Raw genomic sequence first — 22542 nt, 5'->3', positions numbered from 1 at the left:
CTTTGTCATTCCCTCCTCAGTATTGATATACTTATTGGCATGGGTGAGGAGCTCGGTGGAGTCATCAGGGAACCACTTCACCAAAAAGAAGTAAAAATAATTCGCTTTCAACCCTTTCTTAAGGGCTGACATCACAACCAAGTGGTCCAGGTTGTAAACTTACAACATGGCTATTTTGAAGTGACTCATGTAGCTTTGGAGACTCCATCCTCCTACTAGATAGAGAAGATGGTCTTAATATCTCTTCTTGGATTCTTATTACTCTGAAATTGAGCGGCGAATAAGCGACCAAACTTCTCAAAGGAATGGATGGAGTTTGATTGGAGTCGAGTGTACCAGACCCAATCAACACCCTGAAGAGTGGCACGGAAGGGCTTAGACAATAAGGCATCCGAGGCCCCTTGCAGTATTATAAGGACTTTGAAGCTCTCTAGGTGGTTGTAGGAGTCGGTGGTGCCATCATAGACCCCCATCGATGGTGCTTTAAAGCAGTGAGGGATTGATTCCCTTATGATCTACTCCATGAAAGGAGTAGTGAACAAGGGCTCTCCTCCTAGAGCCAATTGATGCTGGTAGAGGACTTCAAGATAGCAGTCCACCTCTTAAAGCTTCTAGTCTAGCTCATCTCACCATCTAGGTCCCCTTCTAGGCTGGCGATGTATAGATCCGCTCATAGAAGAGTTCTAAGAAGAAGAGGAGGGTGAAAGAGAAGGAGTGGGTTTGCGCTCCTTATCTTATTCATTACTCCTCGAGCAAGATCGAGAGCTATGGGTCGTCTTCTTTGAACCGGATGGTTGAGGGTGATGATGAAGGGAAGCTTGCTCTGGGCTCTGATATGTAGATCGAGAAATCCGGTAAGCTTCTTCTAGGCTAGCGGGGTGGGACTGGTTGCTCCGCTTTAAGCTACTCTAAAGAGTAGGGAGATTAGGGCGCATTGGGACTAGGTGATTACTTGATGCTGGAGCTAGCTAACGACCCACCTGCTGCAGAGCTTGCACTACATTATAGGAGCTGTTGAAACTACTTGACTGTGATGGCCGGGATAGTCAGTACCCCTGGGATATTTTGTTCTTGATGATCTTGACCAGAGTCAGCAGATGATAAGTGATATATTTTTATATTTATTATAGATATTTTTGATAATTTATGATGCTAACATCTTCTTAAAAATCTAATTTTATAAATAAATTAAATTTTTTTATAAAATTAAATAATTTTAAAAAAATATAAAATTAGAGCATATTTATGAAAAATAGATGTTAATTTAATTGAGTAATTTAAGTACCAAAATGATGAAAAATTTTTAAAAAATTTAATGCATATTTTTTTTATTTTTCAGATAAAAATCAGAGCAAAAATAGAGCTAAAATATCCTAAAAAATAAAGAAAATAGCCTTCGATGCACAGTGGATCGGTCAGTCGGTCCACAGAGCTAAGGTGCGATCCACAAAAAACTTCACGCGGTCCACAGGCACGATCTACGGGCAGCGAAAGCTATTTTGCACGATGCAATAGCTGAAATTCATCCCGATCCAGATCCGACGGTCAGCATCCATTGTTGGTTTATAAAGAGAAATTTTTGCATGATTGGATGGCCGAAAATGAATCCATCATGAGATCCGACTGCTGAGGATGCTTCTGACTGAGAATAAGAGATTATTAGCACGATCCGACGGTCCAGAATCAATTCCAGGCATGATCGGACGGCTGTGATTCGATCCGACTTTGATGAGGATTAAAATTATGGATTTTGGACAAATCTGGGCGGTTCAAGCTCCATCCAACAATCAGAAAAATTTTTAAGAACTTTTATATGATTTCTAAGGCTTTTAGAACTCCTTTTCCTATCAAAAAATTATGAAAAATTTATCTATAAATAGAAGGTTCAGGAATAATCTTGGAGAGTAAAAAAATTGAGTAGAAAGTGTAGAAAAAAATAAAAAAAAAATTAAATAGCTTTAGAGACCCAAGAAAAAGAAGAAGAGAAGTCAGTTCACTCTACAGAGTATAATGGAAGATGGAAAGATCATTAACCATCTTTCCGATGAGGCTTGGCTGATCAACTTCAGATCCTTGTTACAGTTTTATTTTATTTTATTATTCTTTTTAAATTTTTTATATTAAAATTTTAATTTTAATTAATAAAAAATTTATTTTCTTGCACTTTAAATTTTTGTCTTTTATTTTTCGCAAGTAGATGCTAGGATCTAGTTAGTAGATCTTAGTATCCGATTTATTTTATATTTTTTAAAATTTTTATTATTTATTTTTATTACAAGTAGATGCTAGGATCTAGTTAGTAGATCTTAGTATTTGATTTATTTTTCATACTTTTAATTTTTATTTTCTGACTTAAATTGCTTTCTCCAAAATTTTATTTTCTTTTTGTAAAATCAAAGATTTCAAGTCAAAATCCTGTCTTCTCTGTGGATTCGACCCGACTCACTATTTTTTACATATTTTTAATTTTTATTAAAATCAAAATTTGATTAATAATCACGGTGTCCTAACGACAGCATCTTGACCCTATCAGCAAATTCTATAGAGATCTCTATGAGAGTGACAGGTGGCACTACTGGGATCTTCTTGTTCTTCATACTCAGACAATGAGAGGGGATAAGCTCAAGACTCAAATATGGGGTGAGATACTTCATCTAGTGCAATCTGTTGCCATCAGAAAGTCGAGCTAGCTTAGGCCACTAAGCTAGAGTCGAAAAAGGATGGCAGTCATCGAATAGTCGATTGAGATCTTCGGAATTGAGCGTAGGTATCGGATTCTTGATCCATCCCTCAAGCTAGTCCTACAAAATCACCAAAGATAGGAAAGTCCTCACACTGAGGATTCTCTGATGGTAGATCTTCTAATACCTAAGTCAGTCTCTCATGGAAGCAAATAGGAGCATTGGGTGGAGAGAAGTGATGGTGTCGAGTACGAAGCATAGAAGGTCGGTAATGATGGATGGATAGAGAAAGATGAAAAATGAAGAGTGGAAGGTGGAAAATAGAGAATGAAAGGTGGAGAATGAAGGACTCAGAGGGTGAAACGCTTAGAGCTCTACGGAGGAGCCGGATTCTAGTGTGTGTAGAGTCCTTCTCCGAAAGAGGGCATGTGAGGTAGGTGTTCACTTACCTAAGGGGTTCCGAGAAAAAAGATCTTATAGATGAAGATGGATACCTATCACATTCGAAAACGTGTGTCATCCGCTAGAGAGTAGTGGCTTTGGAGACATATTCTGGCTATCAGAGAATAACAACTCGTATATCCTAAAGTTACTGAGATCACGGATCTTGCTTAATGGAGGAGGGAGTGGAGTGAGTGGCTAAGCCACTTGTCATCTTGTGGATAGAAAGTTCTGAAACTCCTCCAGCATGATTGTAAAAGATCAAGTGGCAGAGACTGGATAATCACTCCATCATCCTCTATTAAGGACACATGTTGGGTTGTTATTGGACTGTCAGCATCATGGTAAATGGTCTACCTTAAAGTGCCTTAGTTACTATACCAATGATTAACCATTGTGGGTAGTTATTATACCCATGATGATAGATTTATTATCCCAAGATTGTGTAAATAAAGGAAACGTTACTAGCCAAGAAAGTTCTAGCAAGACCATTAATACACATGTTGTTGGCATATGTCCAAACTTAAGATAAGTAACAATCAGAGGAAGGCTAAGTATGTGATTCAAGGAGACAGATTGATAAACAATCGAGGTCAAAGAACTTTCATATTGTCGTTAACACTTCCAAATGAACAGGTATCTAATGGTAACAACTTCTCTTTGAAGATCCATTTGGTTGGGGTATGTCAAATTACGAGATAATTTAATGATTCTTGAGAATCATTTATCTAAAAAAATAATTACAAAAAAAAATATTTTTTACTATATTTAGTTGGTGAAAAAAAATTATTTTAAAAAAATAATATTGAAAAAAGATTACTACATTTAGTTAGACATAATTCTATATAGAAATATGACTAAATTTATAAATATGCCTATTAATATAAAATAATTTTTTAATATGAAGATATTATTGTTATCTTCAATTAATTTTTATATAATGACTATAATCACATATTTCTTTGAATAATATCATCTGTATCTTATTTTTTTATAAAAACTCTTTATTAAATAAATTAAAAAATTACTAAAATAAATTTAATGATTATATATATATTCTATTTTTTGAGCATTATCTTTCTTGGTATTTTCATTGTTAATATCTTATTAATAAGAATATTTTTGTTAAATATGGATTACTATCATTTAGAAACTTACTATATAGCAACCCCCCATAGTATTTATTTTATCTTTCAAAAAATAAATATGGGATCCATCATTTTTTTTACCATTTCTCTCTTTTATTTTTCACACCAAACATGATGATTTGATATAGGATTTATTTTTCTATATTAGATTAACCCTAATCAAATAGATCCTAAGGGTCTGTTTGGTTGGAGTGTGTGGGATAATCTGAGAATCATTATATGAAAAATGATTGTAGAAGAAAATAATTTTTACTATGTTTAGTTAGTAGAAAAATTACTTTGCAAGATAATACCATAATATGGTAAGATTTACAAATATACTCTTCAATATAAAATATTTTTTTTAGTACCAGAATAACATTATCATCTCCAACCAGTTTGTGTATAATGACTATAATCATATAGTTATTTTTATAATACCATCAATACCTTAATTTTTTTGTAAAAACTCTTTATTGAATGAACGTTGGAAGGCATTGATCAAAATAAATTTAATGATTACATATACAATTTTTTTGAAAGTATTTTTATAAAATACAGATTATCACCATTCGAGAAGTTATTAAATACCAATTCTCTATAGTATTTATCTTATTTTTTTTAAATAAATATAAAATCTATCAATTTTTTTTTAATTTTTATATCAAATATAAAAATTTGATATAAGATTTATTTTTTATATCAGATTAACTCTAGCCAAATGGGAAGGAATCTGCTTATAAAATATTGGATAAACTTCTTGACGTCCTGATACTCCTTCATGATCTTATAGGTAACATGATTCTCCAAAAAGAGACGGTTTAAAAAGTAGAGCCAACGTAGGGGGAAGGATAGGGCTAGCAAAATATGATTCGATCTGTCAATCCGATCCGTATTCGATCCGTCGTAAATAGATTTGGATTTAGGCTAAATGGATTCGGATCATAAATGAATCGATCCGTTTAATTCATTTAATAATTAGGTTGGATATGAATTTTAGATATCTGATCTATTTAATCCATTTAATACTTAGGTTGGATTGAGTCAGATAACTCATTTAACCAGTTTAATCTGTTTAATCAATTTCTGATCCATTTAATTCAATCTGTTTAACCTATTTCTGACATATTTAATTTGATCTATTTAATCTGTTTAAAACTTATTTAACCTGTTTCTTATCTATTTAACTTGATTCATTTAATCTGTTTAATCCGTTTAATCTAATTTAATTTATTTAATAAATAAATTAAATAGATCGAATCGAATTATCTATTTAATAAATAGATTAAATTTAAATTTAAATTTTTAATTTATTTAATGAACAGATTAACGATCAGATCCGTTTACGACCTACCCGATCCATTTGCCACCCGCGAGGCATATTAACGGCTCTTCCCGCTTTACTTGGAATTAGTGTTTCCTGGGAGAAAATTAGGGATTTGAGATGGAAACAGGGTGCTGAGAGAGAGAGGAGGGGGGAGAAGGACTAGGGTTTGGGAGATTGGAGCTCTCTCGAGCCTAATGGCGGCGAAGAGTAGGCAGGAGCTTGGAATTGAAGGCCAGAGGCACCTGGAGGAGACCATCAACGCGGCGTTCCAGATCCTCTCCTCCATGAACGATGAGCTTTGCAACCCCGCCCTCTGGTCCACATCCCCCGCCGCCACCCACCCGCCGGCCAGCGGCGACGGCTCCTCCGACTCCTCCCACCCCTCGGAGGCGTCCGCCGGCGGAGCAGGTGGAGGTGGCGGGGGAGCGCTTGATGAGGCCCGCCTCCGCTACAAGTCCGCCATCGCGAACCTGCGTGCTGTCATTGCCGCCGTTCCAAGCTCCCCCCAGGTATATATTGGTTCAAATGTCCTGTTTTGAATCTTTGATGGTAAAAATTAGATGTTGGAACGGATCACTTATTATAAAAAAGAGATTTTTGATTAATTTAATTTAAAGTTGTCTTTGTGTTGTGGATGGTTGCTGTTTGGGTAATTGAGAACTTATAATGTTACAATCTTTCGATGTTGTGAACCATAATTTTGTGGAAATCAAAGAAAAGAGTGAATTTTCTTTTTGATTGATTAAAAGAGTGAATTTTTTTTTTTGATAGAAGAAAAGAGTGAATTTAGGAAAGATATTTGAGAAACATAATATCCTTATTGAATCAGATGACCAATTTTTCTTTGACATGATATTACGTCCGTTGAGCAGATCAGTTGACTACAGGGCTACAGGAAAGCCTTTGTTTTCTTATTTTAGATTTTGTAACTACTGAGCTTGATGTATCTTATCCTTGTAAGCTACAAGTTCAATGCTGCCAGAAACTTTTATGCATGTTCGCAATTGAGGATTAACTATAATTTAACTCTGTAAAATAACAGGAGACAGGTGCATTGGATGCCAAAGCAGATCCAGCTGAAATAGAAAGATTAGAAGAGCGTGTTTCTGCTCTAAGAAAGGTAATTTCTGGTAATTTTCCATCAAGTTTCCTAATCCATTACTGTTATTCAGCAAAAGGTCTGGAGACGCCCATTAAATGTGCTATATCGGTTTCTGTATAAGGTTTTGAATTTTTACCATGATGGTTATGTGGGCTTGGAGTAGTCCTTCACTCTTCACTTTGCAACATTTAGATTCTGTGCTGTCAGTTTTTTTTTTCACTTCATTTCGTTCCTCTCATTCATTAGGCACTCATCTAACGTTGTGGGGCACCTTGACATGATCGTGTCAAATACATAGTAGTCCTCTGTCATAGCCTTGCATGCATACGAACCAATGAGTATAAAGCCCCATACTAGAAAAACTCAAGTTTCCTGGATTTCAGAATTCACATTTTTTTTTTCACCTTAAGGCAATTGACCTTATCCAAACCCGAGAATTGTGTTGGTTGAGGCTAATTTATTGCTTCTTTGTGTACATTAGATGACATGATGTCGCTGTAAGTTTACGGTTGACTGCTCTGGTTCTTATGGTAATTTTGTATTTGACACTAATGAAACTATTAATGAGAATGTTTAATGATAATTTAGTTTTCCATAATTATGTTGAGTATGATTCTAATGGTATTTTACCGACACATGTTTGGCTTGCCTAAACAACATTCAATGAGGTTCAATATGCCTTTCTTTCCTCTTGTTTTTACACCACATAAACTTTAGCGACTTTTGAACTGGGGCCTCTTGCTCGTGTCTTTCACAATTCTAGAGGATGGTGGATGTACAGGTAATTAGCATAACAATTCCTTGGATATGTTCCAAATATATTCTGGGGGAATGCTGGCATCAAAAAATTGGTAAGCTTTAAGTTCCCTTCGTAGCTAGCAAAACTAGGGGATTTGATTGGTATCATGCCACTTGAAGAGTAGTTAGGCATTCTTAGGGTCAAATTGTAAACTTTTTCGCATTTAGAGATTAATCCTAGGGAGTAGTTGTCTTATCCATACATCTTTTGTATATCTCATGAGAATTCAAGATTCATGTCTCAAAGTTTGCTAGTTTAATATGCTTCCAGAGTCATTTGTTTATTAGGGGTGTTATAGATTCATGGGGTAGAAAAGGTTTGCACCTTGTGAAGTAAGGAGGGTAGCGTTAAGAAAGAAGGATTGTCTCGGGCTGCATTTTGAAGTGAAGTAGGAGGAAGTGAAATTTACGTAACCCAGTTGTTCCATCCTTTTTCAACCAAATGCTCAATGGCTTTTTTCAAAGGGCAAGTTGGATATTTCTAAAAAGTTGGTACATGACTTTTTTATCTTCCAAAACCCATGTACCCCATGTGGCCCCATTTGAAATTGCGGTAGGAGAGCCAAAAAGCATTTCTTGGAGGGTAAATACCTTTTTTGGATGATTTTGAGATGTTTGGTAAAATTTTGGAACAGATTTCCACCACTCCAAAAGTTGAAAAAAGTATACTAGTGGGAAGCTCCAATTTGGAACTTTCGGGTAGATGAGAACACACGAGAAGCTGTTTCAATTTTAGTGAAAATTCTGTAGAGACAATAATGCCCATGCTAATTCTTTATAGTATAATGTAATGTAATATAGTATGTAATATTATATATAATAAAATAATATATTATTACTATATGATATTGTTATAATATAGCATAAAAACATTATACTGTAGTACCATGTAATATTATTATATCATATCATAGCATTATCATATTATTATTGTATAATAGTATTATAATACTATATTATCATAATAATATAATATTATTAAATTATAATAATATTATTATAGTAAAATAATATTATAAAAATTTTATTATATTTAATAAATACAAAAATTATTATTTATTGTATTATTTTGATTAGCAGATTTTGGTAGCACAAATTGGTAGGCAATTGAAAGCACTCTGTCCTTTATTGTCATCTGCTGATGCTATAAATAGTTTCTCAACCTGGTTACCAAATAGATATTAAAGTTCCACAGGACTTGGAAAATGTAATTACCAAACAGCAACCATCTTTTTATTAAAAGCTCTATTGCTTAATGCTCTATAGATAAAAGCTTTACCACCTACAACCATACAAACCGAGCCTTAATCCAAGAATAAAGTGATCCACCCTATAGGGTGGAGTAATTTATTTCAGAATAAGGAAGAGTAGGAGTAAGTTAACCCATTTACTCTGGGTTAACTTATTCTGCTTCCAAATGCAGCTGTGTTCAGGAAAATTTATGATATCATGTCGCGTACAGGAGGCGAGTGATGTGTAGGCTAGGGAATAAGGAAAATAATCTGTGTAGTTAGGAGTTAGAGTTGAGCAATAGGTGTTACCAAAAATGAGTTGGAATAGCAGTTCTAGGGTCATTTGCAACACTTCTGCTTTGTGGAGACATTTTGTAAGGTGTTGCAAACCTGTTAAGAGGAATGAGTCAAATTATGGAGGAATATTCAGTTGCACTTCTGTTAGTTGTATTTTGTTTTTGAATGTAACATATAACATGATTGCTAAGGATGGGAGGAAGGGTTGAACTTCCCTTGTTTTGGAGGATTCTGTTCAATCTCGTTTGATTGCTCTGAAGAAGGTTATGGTCAGGCACAATCATAATGATGAAGAATTCTGAGCTAAAACTGCATAATCATTATGAAGTAGATCATATTGTGGTCTAACTAATGATCTGAGACTTGTTGCACTTTATTTAAGTAGTGCATAACCTTGTGGTGCCTTGTAAAACAGATTTTCAAGTTAACCACTCCATGATATGTCACTGCAATCAATAATCTTCTGTTGAAGTGCATGAATATTTAAAGTGTTCTCCCTGTAATGGTTGATATTCCCTCATACTCATGCTAGCGTGATTGCACTCAGATTTACCGGTTTGTTAGCTTTCCACAACTAATATTGCTTCACACTGATGTTACATAACTCTCACGGTAATCAATCACTGTATCTACCCTTCCCTTAATATGGAGAAGCAGAAGGTACAGAGGATGCTTTGGCATCTTGATAGGAATTTGAAAATAAAATAACTGTAGAATATCTAAAAAGACTAATGGTTCTTTGGTTAGTCCAATGAACCTTATGCCTGCAGTTCCTACTAACATTAACTATGTAGTTTTCTGGTTCTGTATCTCAGCGTATTCTCTTAGAATTTATCATCTAGGCTATCTATTTTCCATAATTAATCGGCATTACTTGCTTAGCCAATTATATGGTGTCCCTCTTTGCTGGTGTTGCTGCTAAGGAAATTAATTCCATTGTTGTAGCCACCTTTTCAGAAAAGAGAAGATGATTATTTGTTCTCAATTGTTGGGTTTACAGTGGCATGTTATGGGAGACTGCTCCTTCAGTGGATGGTCATAGTATAAATCTTTTTTGTGCATGGTAGTATAAATCTTTTTTTGTGCATTATAGTTTAAGTTCTCAGCAGAAGGAAATACCATCTATGGCTGGTGGCTTTTCCTACTCTTAAGTGATTAAAGTGGAGAATACCCTCTTACATAAATTTTATGGAGGCCTTCTACATGAAGACATGGATGGTATTAGCTACCAATGCATTTTCTCTATTTGGTCTTAATTTGGAAACTTGAATTTGTATACATACATGTAAACAGGTAAATAGGTAATTCACTTTGCATGATCCAATACATTCTCCATCTGCTGGGGGCATGTTTGAATTCTAGGCTTTAGGTAAATAAACATAAAAGTAATGGGAGTAAGTATTTGTTTCCTTAGGAACACTAAGATGTCTAATAACATGCAAATAAAAGTTAACCTAAAACTGCTAGTTGGTAGTAGTTACCATGAAATGGTATAAACTGGAAAGTAATTCCTGTTCGGTGCATGTAATTTTGATGTAATATTGGAGTTAGGGCCATTGCCCAAGGATCTCATGGGTAAATGAGTTATAGGTCAACATGTTCTTTTGGTTATTATTTCTTCAAGATCCACTATCACTTTGCTTGTTTAAGAGGAAGATAATTGTTCAGTTATACTTTTGCAGAAGCTGAGTGGTATGTAACTTGAGTATGCAGTTGTGGTATAAAGTATGCTGCATATTTATGTTTATGTATGCATACATGTGTGAAATGCTATGCCTATGAATTTGACCTAACTTACATATTAAAACACAATGTAGAACTTACTGATGGAGTAAACCCAGCATTACTTGATTGCAGGAGCTTGAAAACAAGAACAAGCACCTTAAGCATCTTATTGATCAACTTCGAAATCTGATTACTGACATATCAATGTGGCAAAGTCCCTGTTCAGCATGAATCTCGAGCTAGATGATTCGCAGTTTCCTTCAAGTCTCTTTTTTTCCCCACTTATTTTGTATACAATTTTTAGAAATTCAGCTGTTGTAATTTTTTTATGTCGGAACTATGTGAATTTTATACTTTGCATCTATCTACAATTGGACAAGGAAGAAAAGAGAAGAAACAATATTTCTTAGGTATTGCATCTATTAAGTATCTTTGGTTTGATGTTATATATGCTCAACTCAACTAAGTCTGAGTCCCAAGCTAGTTGGGCTTAGCTATCTAAATCATTTTGCTCCATTCTGTTCAAAACCACTTCTTTTGAAAGATGTAGCGATATGAGGTCTTTCATTATTTTTACATCTCATTGCGATATTTGGTCAACTTCTTTTTTTTTTTTTCTTTTTTTTTTTTGTATGAATCAAATCACTCTGTTGTAATGGTGCACCCTTGGTCTATATGTTTTGATGTTGTATGTAAGAAAACAAATTCATGTGCCAATAAATTGGTAACAACATATTAAAATTGTTGGCAGTAGCCTTTTATAGTACGAATATGTCATTTTCCCTGTTATGCCCAACAATGGTAATTCAATAAATTGAGTCTGCGAAGTTTTAAGGTTACCTGTCATTGCATTGATGGAATTGAAAGACTGGGGAAGTGAACTTAAATATTTCTCTTGACTTTTATATGCATTTAGTACTTTTGTTGCAATCTTGGTGTTGTTAAAGATAATTGGTGGAAATTTACAAAAGGGTTGTTGGAAAAAGTTCTAATGTGAAATTTTATTTAGAATTACAACATGAGTTGTAAAGGCTATCTGTGCAGTTCCGTTTGATTAGTAATGGAATACTGATAATAATCAAAATGGATCAAATCTCTTAAGTTAGAAATTCAATTAAAATTTTTTAAATGTTGGAGATTAAAATAATTTTAGTCCCAAATCTTTGAGATTATTTTAGTAATTAAGTCATAAAAAATTGTTATTTTTTTTGAACATATGAGAATTTTTTTTTTTTTTTTTTTTTGGAGAGACCATCGAATAGGAGCAATTGAAAGAGCAATTATAAGAAGAGACCAAATATGCTAGATGCCTTGTCTTTTAACAAGTTCTGAAATGTTGAAGCCTGTTCACAATCCTGCAAAGCACGATATTTGTACCATCAGATCAAACTTTACTTCGCGTAAGATTGTAATAAACAAAAAAAATGCAACATCCAAATACTAGTATTCAAAGAGGTACTATAGAAAGGCAATCCATTATGAAATCAAAAAATATCCAATATATATATATATATATATATATATATATATATATATATATATATATATATATATTTAAAGATTGATTGAAAGGGAAATTAAAACCACCAATCTTTAATTGATTTAAGCCCAAAAAAGCAGAGTTTAAAACTATGAAAACAAGGAAGAGGCTGACAAAATTCAGTTTGAAGCAATATGCTTCAAGAATTTAATAGCAAGCTCCTCTTCGCGGTTGGTCTATTAAAAGCAATGGAGGATCGGCATCCGTTGTGCTTTGTATGGCGGATGATTGATAGACCAACCCAGTACTTACAATCAAGATGCATGAAGATTCATAATACTTGTAAATAAACAGAGAGAAAATATCATTATTATTCTATTATTTTGCAAACTCCATAAGTTATATTCTTCAGATCCATGAGCTGCTCAGAAAACGTCAACAACTATCATTGTTCTCCCAAAAAAATGCCTTTCTAAAGATCCTCTAGGGATGCAATCAACCTGCATGGAAATTGAAGTTTCGAACTAAAAAAGAAATACAAGCAGGTAAATAATTGGTCTAATTGAGATGAACCTCGGTTTTGAGCCTAAAATAACTTTTGATGAGTGCAAACACATCTCTAAACGTGCACTATTAGTTATATCTAACTTATAGTATCCAGCTGATTATAGTTTGGACTTTGTGGAATGCATTCCTTTAGATTAGGCTAAATTCTAGGTTTTAATAATAGTGCTATTTTGTTAGGCAACAAAACTCCATCAAAATCATTATTGACCATTATAATGATTATAATATACTATTATTCATCTCAAATGTAATATTTTGTTATTTTGCTATTAGAATAATGGTTGTTATAGATGTTACACAATTTGGACAAATTGATGAAAATTGAAAAAAAAAATAAAAATGGTATAAATAAAAAATATATTTTTTTCATTTTTCAACCTATTTATATCTCTTAAAATCTTATACATATTTGTATATTGAGCCAAATAATTATGTTATATTCCTGATAACACAATTTATTAAGTTTCCATCCTACTAATTAACCATGATTCATGATTAAAGTAACTAGAGGTGAAAAATGAATTTTTTTTGTCCTATGGTTATCTTGCTCTTGGAGAGAGGAGGTAGGAAAAAATGGAGGGTAGCCAAGCAAGATGGCAGTGATGTGGTGGTGGCTTAATAATAGTGAGGTGTCACTGACTTATAATGAGAGTAGATGCAGAAGGCATGAAGGAGAGTAGAGAAGGGTAAGGTGGTGATGGTACGGGATAATTCACACAATAATGGAGTATTATCTGCTAGTTGCAAAGGTAAACAAAGAGGACGAGGAGGGGTGTAAGGAGGACATGGCATGTAAAGATCCAAGACCTCATCAAAAGGGTTGATCAAAAGTTGCCATTTGGGTTTACTGGCTCCTCCAATTTAAGTTTTGGTTAAATATATAGCTACATGAATGCTCACACACTCCTCCAATTTAAGCTTTGGCATCTTTGTCAGGTAACGAATTAAATCCAATTACAAACACCATGATTGGATGGCAAGTGCCCCAAAAGAACCTATGGTGCTATATCCTTTAGTCCATACATACCACAGCCTATAATAGCATTTGTAATAATATCCAATCTCAATAAAAAAAACTAGCTAGACGTTATTATTTAGATTCCTTGATTTTGTGTAAATATCCAAGATCTTTGCGGCACACAATCAATATAAAATACATGCCTGCATGGATCTTCATACATATATGAGAACCTATACTAATATATGTTTATTCTCACATTGGTTATGCACTTAAATCTTAAGTAAATATATAGGACCAATAAATTCAAATAATGTCTCTTAATTAGTCTTTTTAAGTGATGCACTAAGTTGTTAAAAGTGGTATAGAGTTGACCTAGCCATGGCCTATGTGTGATTAGATGATATTGCAGCACAAGCTCTTTTCGGATAGCTTACGGATTTATCATGATGTTTGTAATTAAATTTGATTGAATTTGAATTCTTAGCTCGAAGACAACACTATAGCTTAGTACAGGGCATGTGAGGATCCATGATAACATGTGTTTAAACCCACTTCGATTATATATTTGATAGATCTTTATTTATTTATATATATATATATATATATATATATATATATATATATATATATATATATATATATAAAAGATTAAAGAATCTAAATAATTCTTTTTAACTAATCTTTTAGCTAAAGTTTGAATCTAAGTAATTTCTTCTAGCTAGTCTTTTGAATTTTTAGTTGTTATAGGACAGCATACAATAATGATGGTCAGGTGCTCCTATGAAAATGAGACATCATCGTCTCATTATGGCAGTGGATCGAGAAGGAAAAAGAAGAGGACTAAAAATAGGAGAGTGAGGAGGATGGACTGCGGTGATGGTGTGGGCTTGGGGGTTGGGGGGCATAATAGAGGCTATCATTTGATGGCATCGGCGTAGTGGAGGAAGAATAGGAGGGGTAGCAGGAGGGTGGGGAAAAGAGGCCAGCAATCATGGCAAGGCAACCTTATTATTTTATGGTGTTATAAACTTGGAGGCAGAAGACGAAAAGAGGAAGACGGTAGGGGTTGGCAGGTCTCCACGGCATCGTCAGCTCATCAGTAGAGGAGGAAGGATGAATGGATTTGCTTAAAGGAATCCATCCAATGCTTATACTAGTGGACATTCACTGGATTCATTTGCAAATATGCATAATAAATTTATGATATGATAAAGACACAAAGTAGGATGTCTTTTATAATGATATAAATAATTATTCTAATGACAATAACAAATTGTAACAGCCATTATCGCTTCCCAATATAACCATTATAATGTCATTATTATTAATTATAAACGTTTGGCAAAATCTCTCTGCTCTTGTTTCTGTCCATCATGTTTGCACTATTATCTCTTTTTTAGTATAATCATTTATTATTGTTGAATATTATATTGATAGAATTTGATGGTTAGAACATTCAACTTAAATATTTTTTAATCTTGATAACTATTAAAGAGTGGTTAGAAGATGTTTAATGAATAATATCGCATGCAAATTTTGGTTTGTCAAGGCACCGATAAATCTTCATCTTGCTTTGTGTTTTTATTCATTCCTTCTAATTAAATTATCGGTTAAATTTTGCTTGTTTAATTAGATATGTGTTTTGTTCGCATGGACCCCATCAATCAAAGGTAGGTGACTAAACATGATAAACACATAGAATGAATGACTATCACTATTATATTCATAAAATATTACCGATTAGTGGATGCATAATGGTGCTCGACTTAATTTTATTGATAAACCAAATTGAACCAAACACATTTAAGGAAAGATGTTAGTAATGCATGAATTTCTTTCATCTGACTAGTTAGTAATATATAAATTTTTTTTTTAGCAAAATAAATATATAAATTAATTTTATATAAGAATATAGCACTATTAGATTGGGGAAAAGTATCATGCAGCAAGGAGACAAATATAGTTTTACAATATATATATATATATATGTGTATATTTCTTTTGGCGATCAATAATATATAAATTTTACAAGATAATATAGTGCTATTAATATTTGATTCGGAGGAAGTACCACTTAAAGGTACTGCATGTTTTGGTTTAACAAACAAACTTTAAGATTCTATATAAAAATTTTATAAAAAAATTATTTGAGATCAAAATCATAAATGACAATGATGGCATATAACTCGAATTATTATCCATCCCTTTTTATATTAAGCTAATGCTAACCTGCAAAATAATTAATACCTTTTAGGGTTGCGAGTTGTAAAAATTGTAATATAAAAAAGTTGTATGTTTGTTATATGATTTGAAGCGATTTTTGTGAATCACTCCAGTAAAACTTACATAACATTTTCTTTTTGTGATGGATGACCATTCATTTATTTTGTGATAATTAAAATCATCTCTTGGCTTGCACAATAGCAAATTTCCTCCAACATCTTGATCTAGCACTGAAATTTTTAAAGAATTTCATACGTGCAGACATTTAAGAATGATACAACAAATTTACTATTTCTCAGTTCATAGAGCCAGCCGGTGACATTAATTTTGGTGCTATAAAAATGATATTTTTGACATTAAATATAGTTGAGTTTTGAAGTTATGATTTGAAATTATAGCTACAGTTAGGATGATCATTCATCTAAAAATAGTGGCAGTTGCATGATTCATGCAGAAATGATGGGTAGAAACTGCATTAATGTTGATGCTGAAATGTTGATCTACAAATTCAACAGCTTCAGGCACTAAAAGAAGATGGTGATATATGGTTTGTATAAATTTAAAGAGAGAAACATGGCCGTCTATTTTATGGATGGAACCCATTATACATGTCTGCCTCGTTCTATGACATTGACATGGACCTAAAGAACGTGCCCATGTTAGCTCATTGTTCGCTGGAAATCATAAATTTCGGCATTCCATGGATAGAAACCTACAATAGTAAATGGACTTAGACTAAGGAATGTGCCAGCTAGCATTACATTAAGTCCCTTGCCCATTTTCTTCAAAGTTGAGCAGGTTTTTGAGTATTAGAGGATATCATGTATTGGGATTCTGAATAATTTGGTGAGGTTTGAAAATTATGAATTTAAAATATATGATAAATTTAGAAAAGATTCGGAAAACTTTAGAAGAGTTGAAAAATAATTTTTTAAGACATGTAGATGCATAGTTATATTCCACTGAAACTAATGGTCTCCTAAAGCCTCCAAGGTGACAAAAATCTCGACCAAAGGTGATTCAGCAACTACTATTCATTAGATTAACCATATTATGAACCCTGAAATCATACACAATCCTCTCCTTAAGAGCATTTGGGAAATGAAAGCTTCTCACGTTTTGTGAATAGGAGAATTGGGGGAAAAATGAAGACTTTGCAAATCGTTGTAGCCTAACACGTTTTTCTTGTTGGTGCTAACGTTGTAGACTGTACTTTGTATATGTTCGAGATTTCATTCCTCTTACATTATCAAAGAGAAAAAAAAGAAAAAATCCATAAAATGATGTGTAAATTGAGTTAATTTATGGTATTATGAACATCTCATACAAAAATATGAAAAATATAGAAGAATTATGCATTTGACCAATATATCTTTTCAACAAGATTTATTAATAACAATGCGTCAGTTTGGATTAGATGGTCAGCCTAGGCATAATGGTAAGGCAATTCCATTGTGATTCAAAGGTTAGAAATCCAACTAAGAATTGAGCCTGGTTCAAACATGAAAAAAATATTGTATGTATGATATGATCATGCATACGATCAATCATAAATTTTAATTTTAATAAATTTTATTTATCAAGCATGCATCTCAATGCATCGTTATAGAAATTAGCATTCGTGATTAATTGCATGCACCGCTATGCTGGTGCATGCGGTATATGTAATTCTTTCTATTAAAAATAAGGATGGAGAGGTTCCCTTGGGCTGATGGCTTCTAATTAGCCGGCCGGTTCCTGCACCCGAGCCGGTAAACCAGCTAGTCCGGCCGGTCTGTCCGGTTTAGGCCGGTCCGTGTCCTCACCGCCGCCATCGTACTATATAAACCCCATTCCTATCTCCCTTCCACCCCATTCGCGTTCTATCGTTATCTCTACGCTATCTTTCTCGCGTGTACGTCTCCCTCTCTCTCCTTCCCAGAGAAGCGGCGATCATCGTCGGGCCGGAGGCGGCAGCGGCGGCAGAGGAGGAGTTCAGGGTGCGGGCGGAGATGGATCCGGACGCGCTGGCGAAGGCATTCGTGGAGCATTACTACCGGACGTTCGACACGAACCGGGCGGGGCTGGGGAGCCTCTACCAGGAGGGCTCGATGCTGACCTTCGAGGGGGCGAAGACGCAGGGGGCGCAGGCCATCGTCGCCAAGCTCATCAGCCTCCCCTTCCAGCAGTGCCAGCACCAGATCTCCACCGTCGACTGCCAGCCCTCCGGTCCCGCCGGCGGCATGCTCGTCTTCGTCAGTGGCTCCCTCCAGCTCGCCGGCGAGCAGCACTCCCTCAAGTTCAGCCAGGTATGCTGATCAACATCGCATCATCTCGTCTTTCTTATCTCGATTTCATTGCCGGTTTGATCTGTTCTCTCCCTTTGGGTTTGGATGATAGATCTAGGGTTTGTTTCGTTTGCGATCTGATGACTTGGTGGTTAGGAACTAGGTTTTACATGACCTGACCTAAGGTTTTATGTACTTGTGATTTTAATGAGTAAAATTATGCTGTCACCACTAGCGGTTGTCGACATGCGATCTAATTTTTTTTTTTAAAGAAATTGATTGCTGCTTTTATTTGTAGAATCAGTTTGGGTATGAGGAGGGAAATCATGTGGTTGTAACGAAATGGATAATATGTCTTTTAACTTTTGCGATCTGTTGTTACTTATGTTTTTCCAACTAATAAGAGTGATATATTCTCCAAAGTAGATGGTTAGTGAATGGTGCTCTGTTATAAAGTACAAATGCTTAGATATGTGTTTGAACTGCTGTGGTCAATTAAAAATTCGTTCACTGTAAGTGAAGATATGAACTTGTAAGATAGATTGTCTAATTTTAGGATTGGAATACTTTTGATGATGCATGTTGGAATGCTTGAGTATAAATTATTCTACTTGCTCAGATAATTGTGCTATTACCTAATAAATGGGCCCGTTCTGCAAGTTACTTTGAGGACAAACAAAAATATATGGAAGGATTAGTGAGCTGAATCAGTTAAGTAGATAACAACAAAATGCAAGTGTGATGATGCTTCGTTACACTGCTGTGGTATACGAAATGGCTTAAATGGGGAATGCATTGTTTTCGACCTTGCTTGTTGACATTGTTAGAATGCTGCTAAATATTTGGTTTTTATCCACCTTAACTGAATTAAGGAGGCAGCGACTGCATTCATAGAAAATGCTTTAGTTTTCGAATGCTGGTTGTTTACACTTACAATTCTGTAATTTTTTGCACATAATTTATGGTGTGTTATATAAGAAGGTAATCTAATATGATGATGTGAGATCAAAGTTTCTATTCATATCTATCTGATATGTATTTTATTAGATTGGATGCTGCCACATAATGATCTTCCTTATGATTGTCCGTGGCATTGTAAATGTTAGGAAAACTCTACTGGCATTCCAAGGGATGTGGATTTTGGCAAGTTATGGAATTCTGTGTTATTGATATGTTTTCAATCTAATGGGCCTGGAGCATTGGACATATAACAATTAATGAAAGGGCTATTCGTGATTTGGGCCCTTAGGTTAATACTCATGTATAGCACTACTTAAGAGAGTGGAAAGAATGCTTCAGATGAGCTGGCTTGCTGGCTTGAGATGTGCATCAGCAAACTTTTGGGATGATATGAAAAAGTCTTTGGGTCTTCTAGGGATCAAGGATGGAAGTAGCTAAAAGTTTAAGGTGCAGTGGTGTTTCATTTATGCAGAACAAGGTATATCAGGTGCTTGATTTAATAGGAAAGATGTCAAGGTGAGGAAAAAATGGGGTTGAAAGAAATTCCATGGTGCTGGATCCAAGAGGGTAAGATAGTGTAGGATCTTGTCTAGGAGGTAATGAGATGGAGCCAACTAGTTCTGTCGGCTGTTTATGCAGAAATTAGGATTTATATGAAGTTATATCTGGTATTGGAGTACCAAAGTGTGAAAAGAAACAAGGAAAGAGAAATAGGAAAGTGAAGGGAGAGAATGACAATATCGATGGTGGGGTGGAATAACAAGAAAAGGATCACATGAGACAAAGTCTATCTATAACAGTTATGGCATTTGTTTATTATGAAAATTCCAACTGAATTCCTTAAGAAGCGAAAAAATGGCAAAAGATTTGCCATGAACTGCAGTCATACCATCCCTCGTCAGATCTTATCTTAAATAGTATAAATTAATGAGAGAGAAAGCAGCTGGCATGTGTGATTGCTCTTAACCCTCCATTTTGCTGTCACTACATCAAAGAAGACAGGAAAGAAGGAGAAGGCTGTCTGGTGGCTTGTAGATTGAAGTAGAAGAAAGAAATGGGTGGAGGCGGTTCTTATATGAAAGAAGAAAGAAAGGGAAAAGGATTAGAGAAAGTGGCTAAGGGAGGACTGGAGATGATTGTCATTTTGAAGATGAAGGAAAAGAAAGTCAATGGCAAAGGTTTATTTATGTTGTTTGTTGTTTGATACTCCATTTTTAGCTTAAAAATGCCGGACACCTCTTTGTTACATTTTATTATTCTTGAACTGTTCAATTGTCCTATTTTTTGACCTTTTCCTATGTTTTCCCAACAAGTTTCATTAAATGTTGTAAGATGAAAGTTGTGTTATTCCATGTGCATTACAAGGATAAAATATACAGCTAAAAATAAAAAATAAAAATAAAGGGAAGGGAGTGATGATCGAACAAGTTTCACTTGCCAATAGAATTCTATGGTTAGTTTTAGAGAGTTCTGATACAAGATCCCTGTTTTTATCATTTCTGAACAGTTTAATGTTTTGAAGGCTAAATTAAATTGTGGATAATCAGAATTGTAAAAGCTCAACTACAGTCAGATGAGAGATTACAATAGATGAATGACAATTTGATCAGTATAAGTGACTAAGTGAAATATTGCCAAGCTAAAATTGGTTTCTTTTTTTTTTCCTTTCCTTTTTACCTATACATATTGATATAATATGTACATATGTATATATTAAAGTTTCTTGTTATTGCCCCTCCTTGGCACCTTGAGAAGGATCTTCACTCTGGAACTGATAGGAAGCAAATCAGGTGATCCCCAAGAAAAAAAATTAGGCCAGTGGATATTGACATGGTAAATCCTCCTAGAACACAAACAACATGCTTTACTAAGGTCTATAATGGCCTTCCATTTTCCTAAACTATTTTTCGCTAGTTACATTTTCTTGTTTCTGCTCTTGCTTTTTTGGAACATGGTGATTATATTTGATTTGATATTAAAGTGATTGAGACATGTCATCCTTCTTTCTCAGCCCAATCCTAGAACTGTACCCTTTTGTTATAGCATACATTTGGAACCTCTCTTTCAGTGAATGGGACCAAATAATCCCTTCCATCCAACCGATAAATTGCTTGTTTCTTTTGAACGCTAGATGGCAGGTTAGTACAAGCCTGTTCAACCATCAGTTTTGGGAGTCTCTAGAACAGGTTATGTGAGACCAAATTAGTCCCATTTCTTTGTTTTGATTAAAAATCTCAAATATAAATGATGGATCCGGAACTTAATTGGATGTATGTTGATTGTGCTAGTTGATACCAAATGGATGCAATGATGCTATTCATTGTCTGCTTTGCTTTATGCATGTTGCTTTCTGTCATTTCATGAGACATGGTTCTGTTTTTTGTGCATATCTTTATGATCATGACATCTAATCAAAAGCCATGCTGGCTTTGTTTCTTTCATGAGACATGGTTCTGTTTTTTGTGCATATCTTTATGATCATGACATCTAATCAAAAGCCATGCTGGCTTTGTTTCTCCCGTAGATGTTTCATTTGATGCCGACCCCTCAAGGCAGCTTCTATGTGCTGAATGACATATTCCGGTTGAACTATGCTTGAGGAGCCACAAAGCAGCTGGTTGTGACAGGAAGTCTAGGAGATAGACTGTTTTGTGTTATGGGTTTTTTTCTATGGAATGAGGATCGTTGTTTTCTTATTTAGCTGTTTATTTCCCTTTTCTGTTGAATGGATAATTTGGAAAAAGGAATGTTAAAACCTGTCATAGTATAAAAATGAAACTATGATCATTTCTATATATCATTTACTCCTGTCTGAGGGGAGGCACATGCTGTTTTCTTCAGAAGTTAATTATGAAATGACTAGTTTTGAGGGCAGATATCCAAATCACACAAAAAAAAGTCTGATGCCAACACTATGGTGAAGGTTTTTGCAATTGTGGCTTGTCTTTTCTCTCTTTGGGGATGATCTTATTTGGAAGATCTGGAATATCCATTGGAAACTGGTACGTTGGCGCTACAGAAGAATTTGCCATGATGTATATAAATCTATTCATGATGCGATTAGGGATCCGACGGAGTGCTGTGTTTTATAGGCTTACCATGAATATTTTGGTTTTCCATGCATGATTGTGCGTTACCTTTGGAGGTTGGAGGAAAGAGACTATGATTTTGGTAATGCAAGTAGAGCTCAGAGAGAGTTTAAACTGACTTGATATTTAGTTTAAACTGACTTGATATTTTTCAGACCCTTTTGAAGAATCCTTGTAATCTTGTGAGTTTGTGCTTGTCCCACGGTTAAATAATCAATGGTCTGCGGAAACTTTGTTAATGGTTTTGGTCACCAAAATTGAATTG

At 34.5% G+C, this 22542-nt stretch overlaps 2 protein-coding genes across 3 annotated transcripts; both read left to right on the top strand.

Moving 5' to 3' along the window:
- Positions 1-5667: 5667 nt before the first annotated feature.
- LOC105032688 (mediator of RNA polymerase II transcription subunit 30) lies at positions 5668-11176 on the top strand. 2 transcript variants are annotated; one of them, XM_010907196.3, is made up of 3 exons: positions 5668-6085; positions 6619-6696; positions 10863-11176. In XM_010907196.3, exons 1-3 carry the CDS (start codon positions 5771-5773, stop codon positions 10959-10961), a joined length of 492 nt encoding a protein of 163 aa, XP_010905498.1. In that variant the 5' UTR covers positions 5668-5770; the 3' UTR covers positions 10962-11176. The 2 variants fall into 2 exon arrangements, with proteins under 2 accessions (XP_010905498.1, XP_019701954.1); XM_019846395.3 differs by having other exon boundaries at positions 10847-11176.
- Positions 11177-17810: 6634 nt separating this feature from the next.
- LOC105032687 (nuclear transport factor 2B) lies at positions 17811-21983 on the top strand. Its single transcript, XM_010907195.3, has 2 exons — positions 17811-18249; positions 21713-21983. The coding sequence occupies exons 1-2, from the start codon at positions 17953-17955 to the stop codon at positions 21785-21787; spliced, it is 372 nt and encodes a 123-aa protein (XP_010905497.1). The 5' UTR covers positions 17811-17952; the 3' UTR covers positions 21788-21983.
- Positions 21984-22542: the final 559 nt, after the last annotated feature.

This window comes from Elaeis guineensis, chromosome 9 (genome assembly GCF_000442705.2).
Source record: "Elaeis guineensis isolate ETL-2024a chromosome 9, EG11, whole genome shotgun sequence".
Taxonomy (NCBI): domain Eukaryota; kingdom Viridiplantae; phylum Streptophyta; class Magnoliopsida; order Arecales; family Arecaceae; genus Elaeis; species Elaeis guineensis.
Note: the sequence above shows the minus strand (reverse complement) of the source record. Positions and strands in the feature narration are given on the sequence as shown.

Excerpts from the sequence above, each read along its gene's own strand:
- LOC105032687 (XM_010907195.3), top strand. The coding sequence starts at position 17,953 with ATGGATCCGGACGCGCTGGCGAAGGCATTCGTGGAGCATTACTACCGG. Across the intron at positions 18,250-21,712 it reads ACTCCCTCAAGTTCAGCCAG|ATGTTTCATTTGATGCCGAC; the intron begins GTATGCTGATCA and ends TTTCTCCCGTAG.
- LOC105032688 (XM_010907196.3), top strand. The coding sequence starts at position 5,771 with ATGGCGGCGAAGAGTAGGCAGGAGCTTGGAATTGAAGGCCAGAGGCAC. Across the intron at positions 6,086-6,618 it reads CCGTTCCAAGCTCCCCCCAG|GAGACAGGTGCATTGGATGC; the intron begins GTATATATTGGT and ends GTAAAATAACAG. Across the intron at positions 6,697-10,862 it reads GTGTTTCTGCTCTAAGAAAG|GAGCTTGAAAACAAGAACAA; the intron begins GTAATTTCTGGT and ends ACTTGATTGCAG.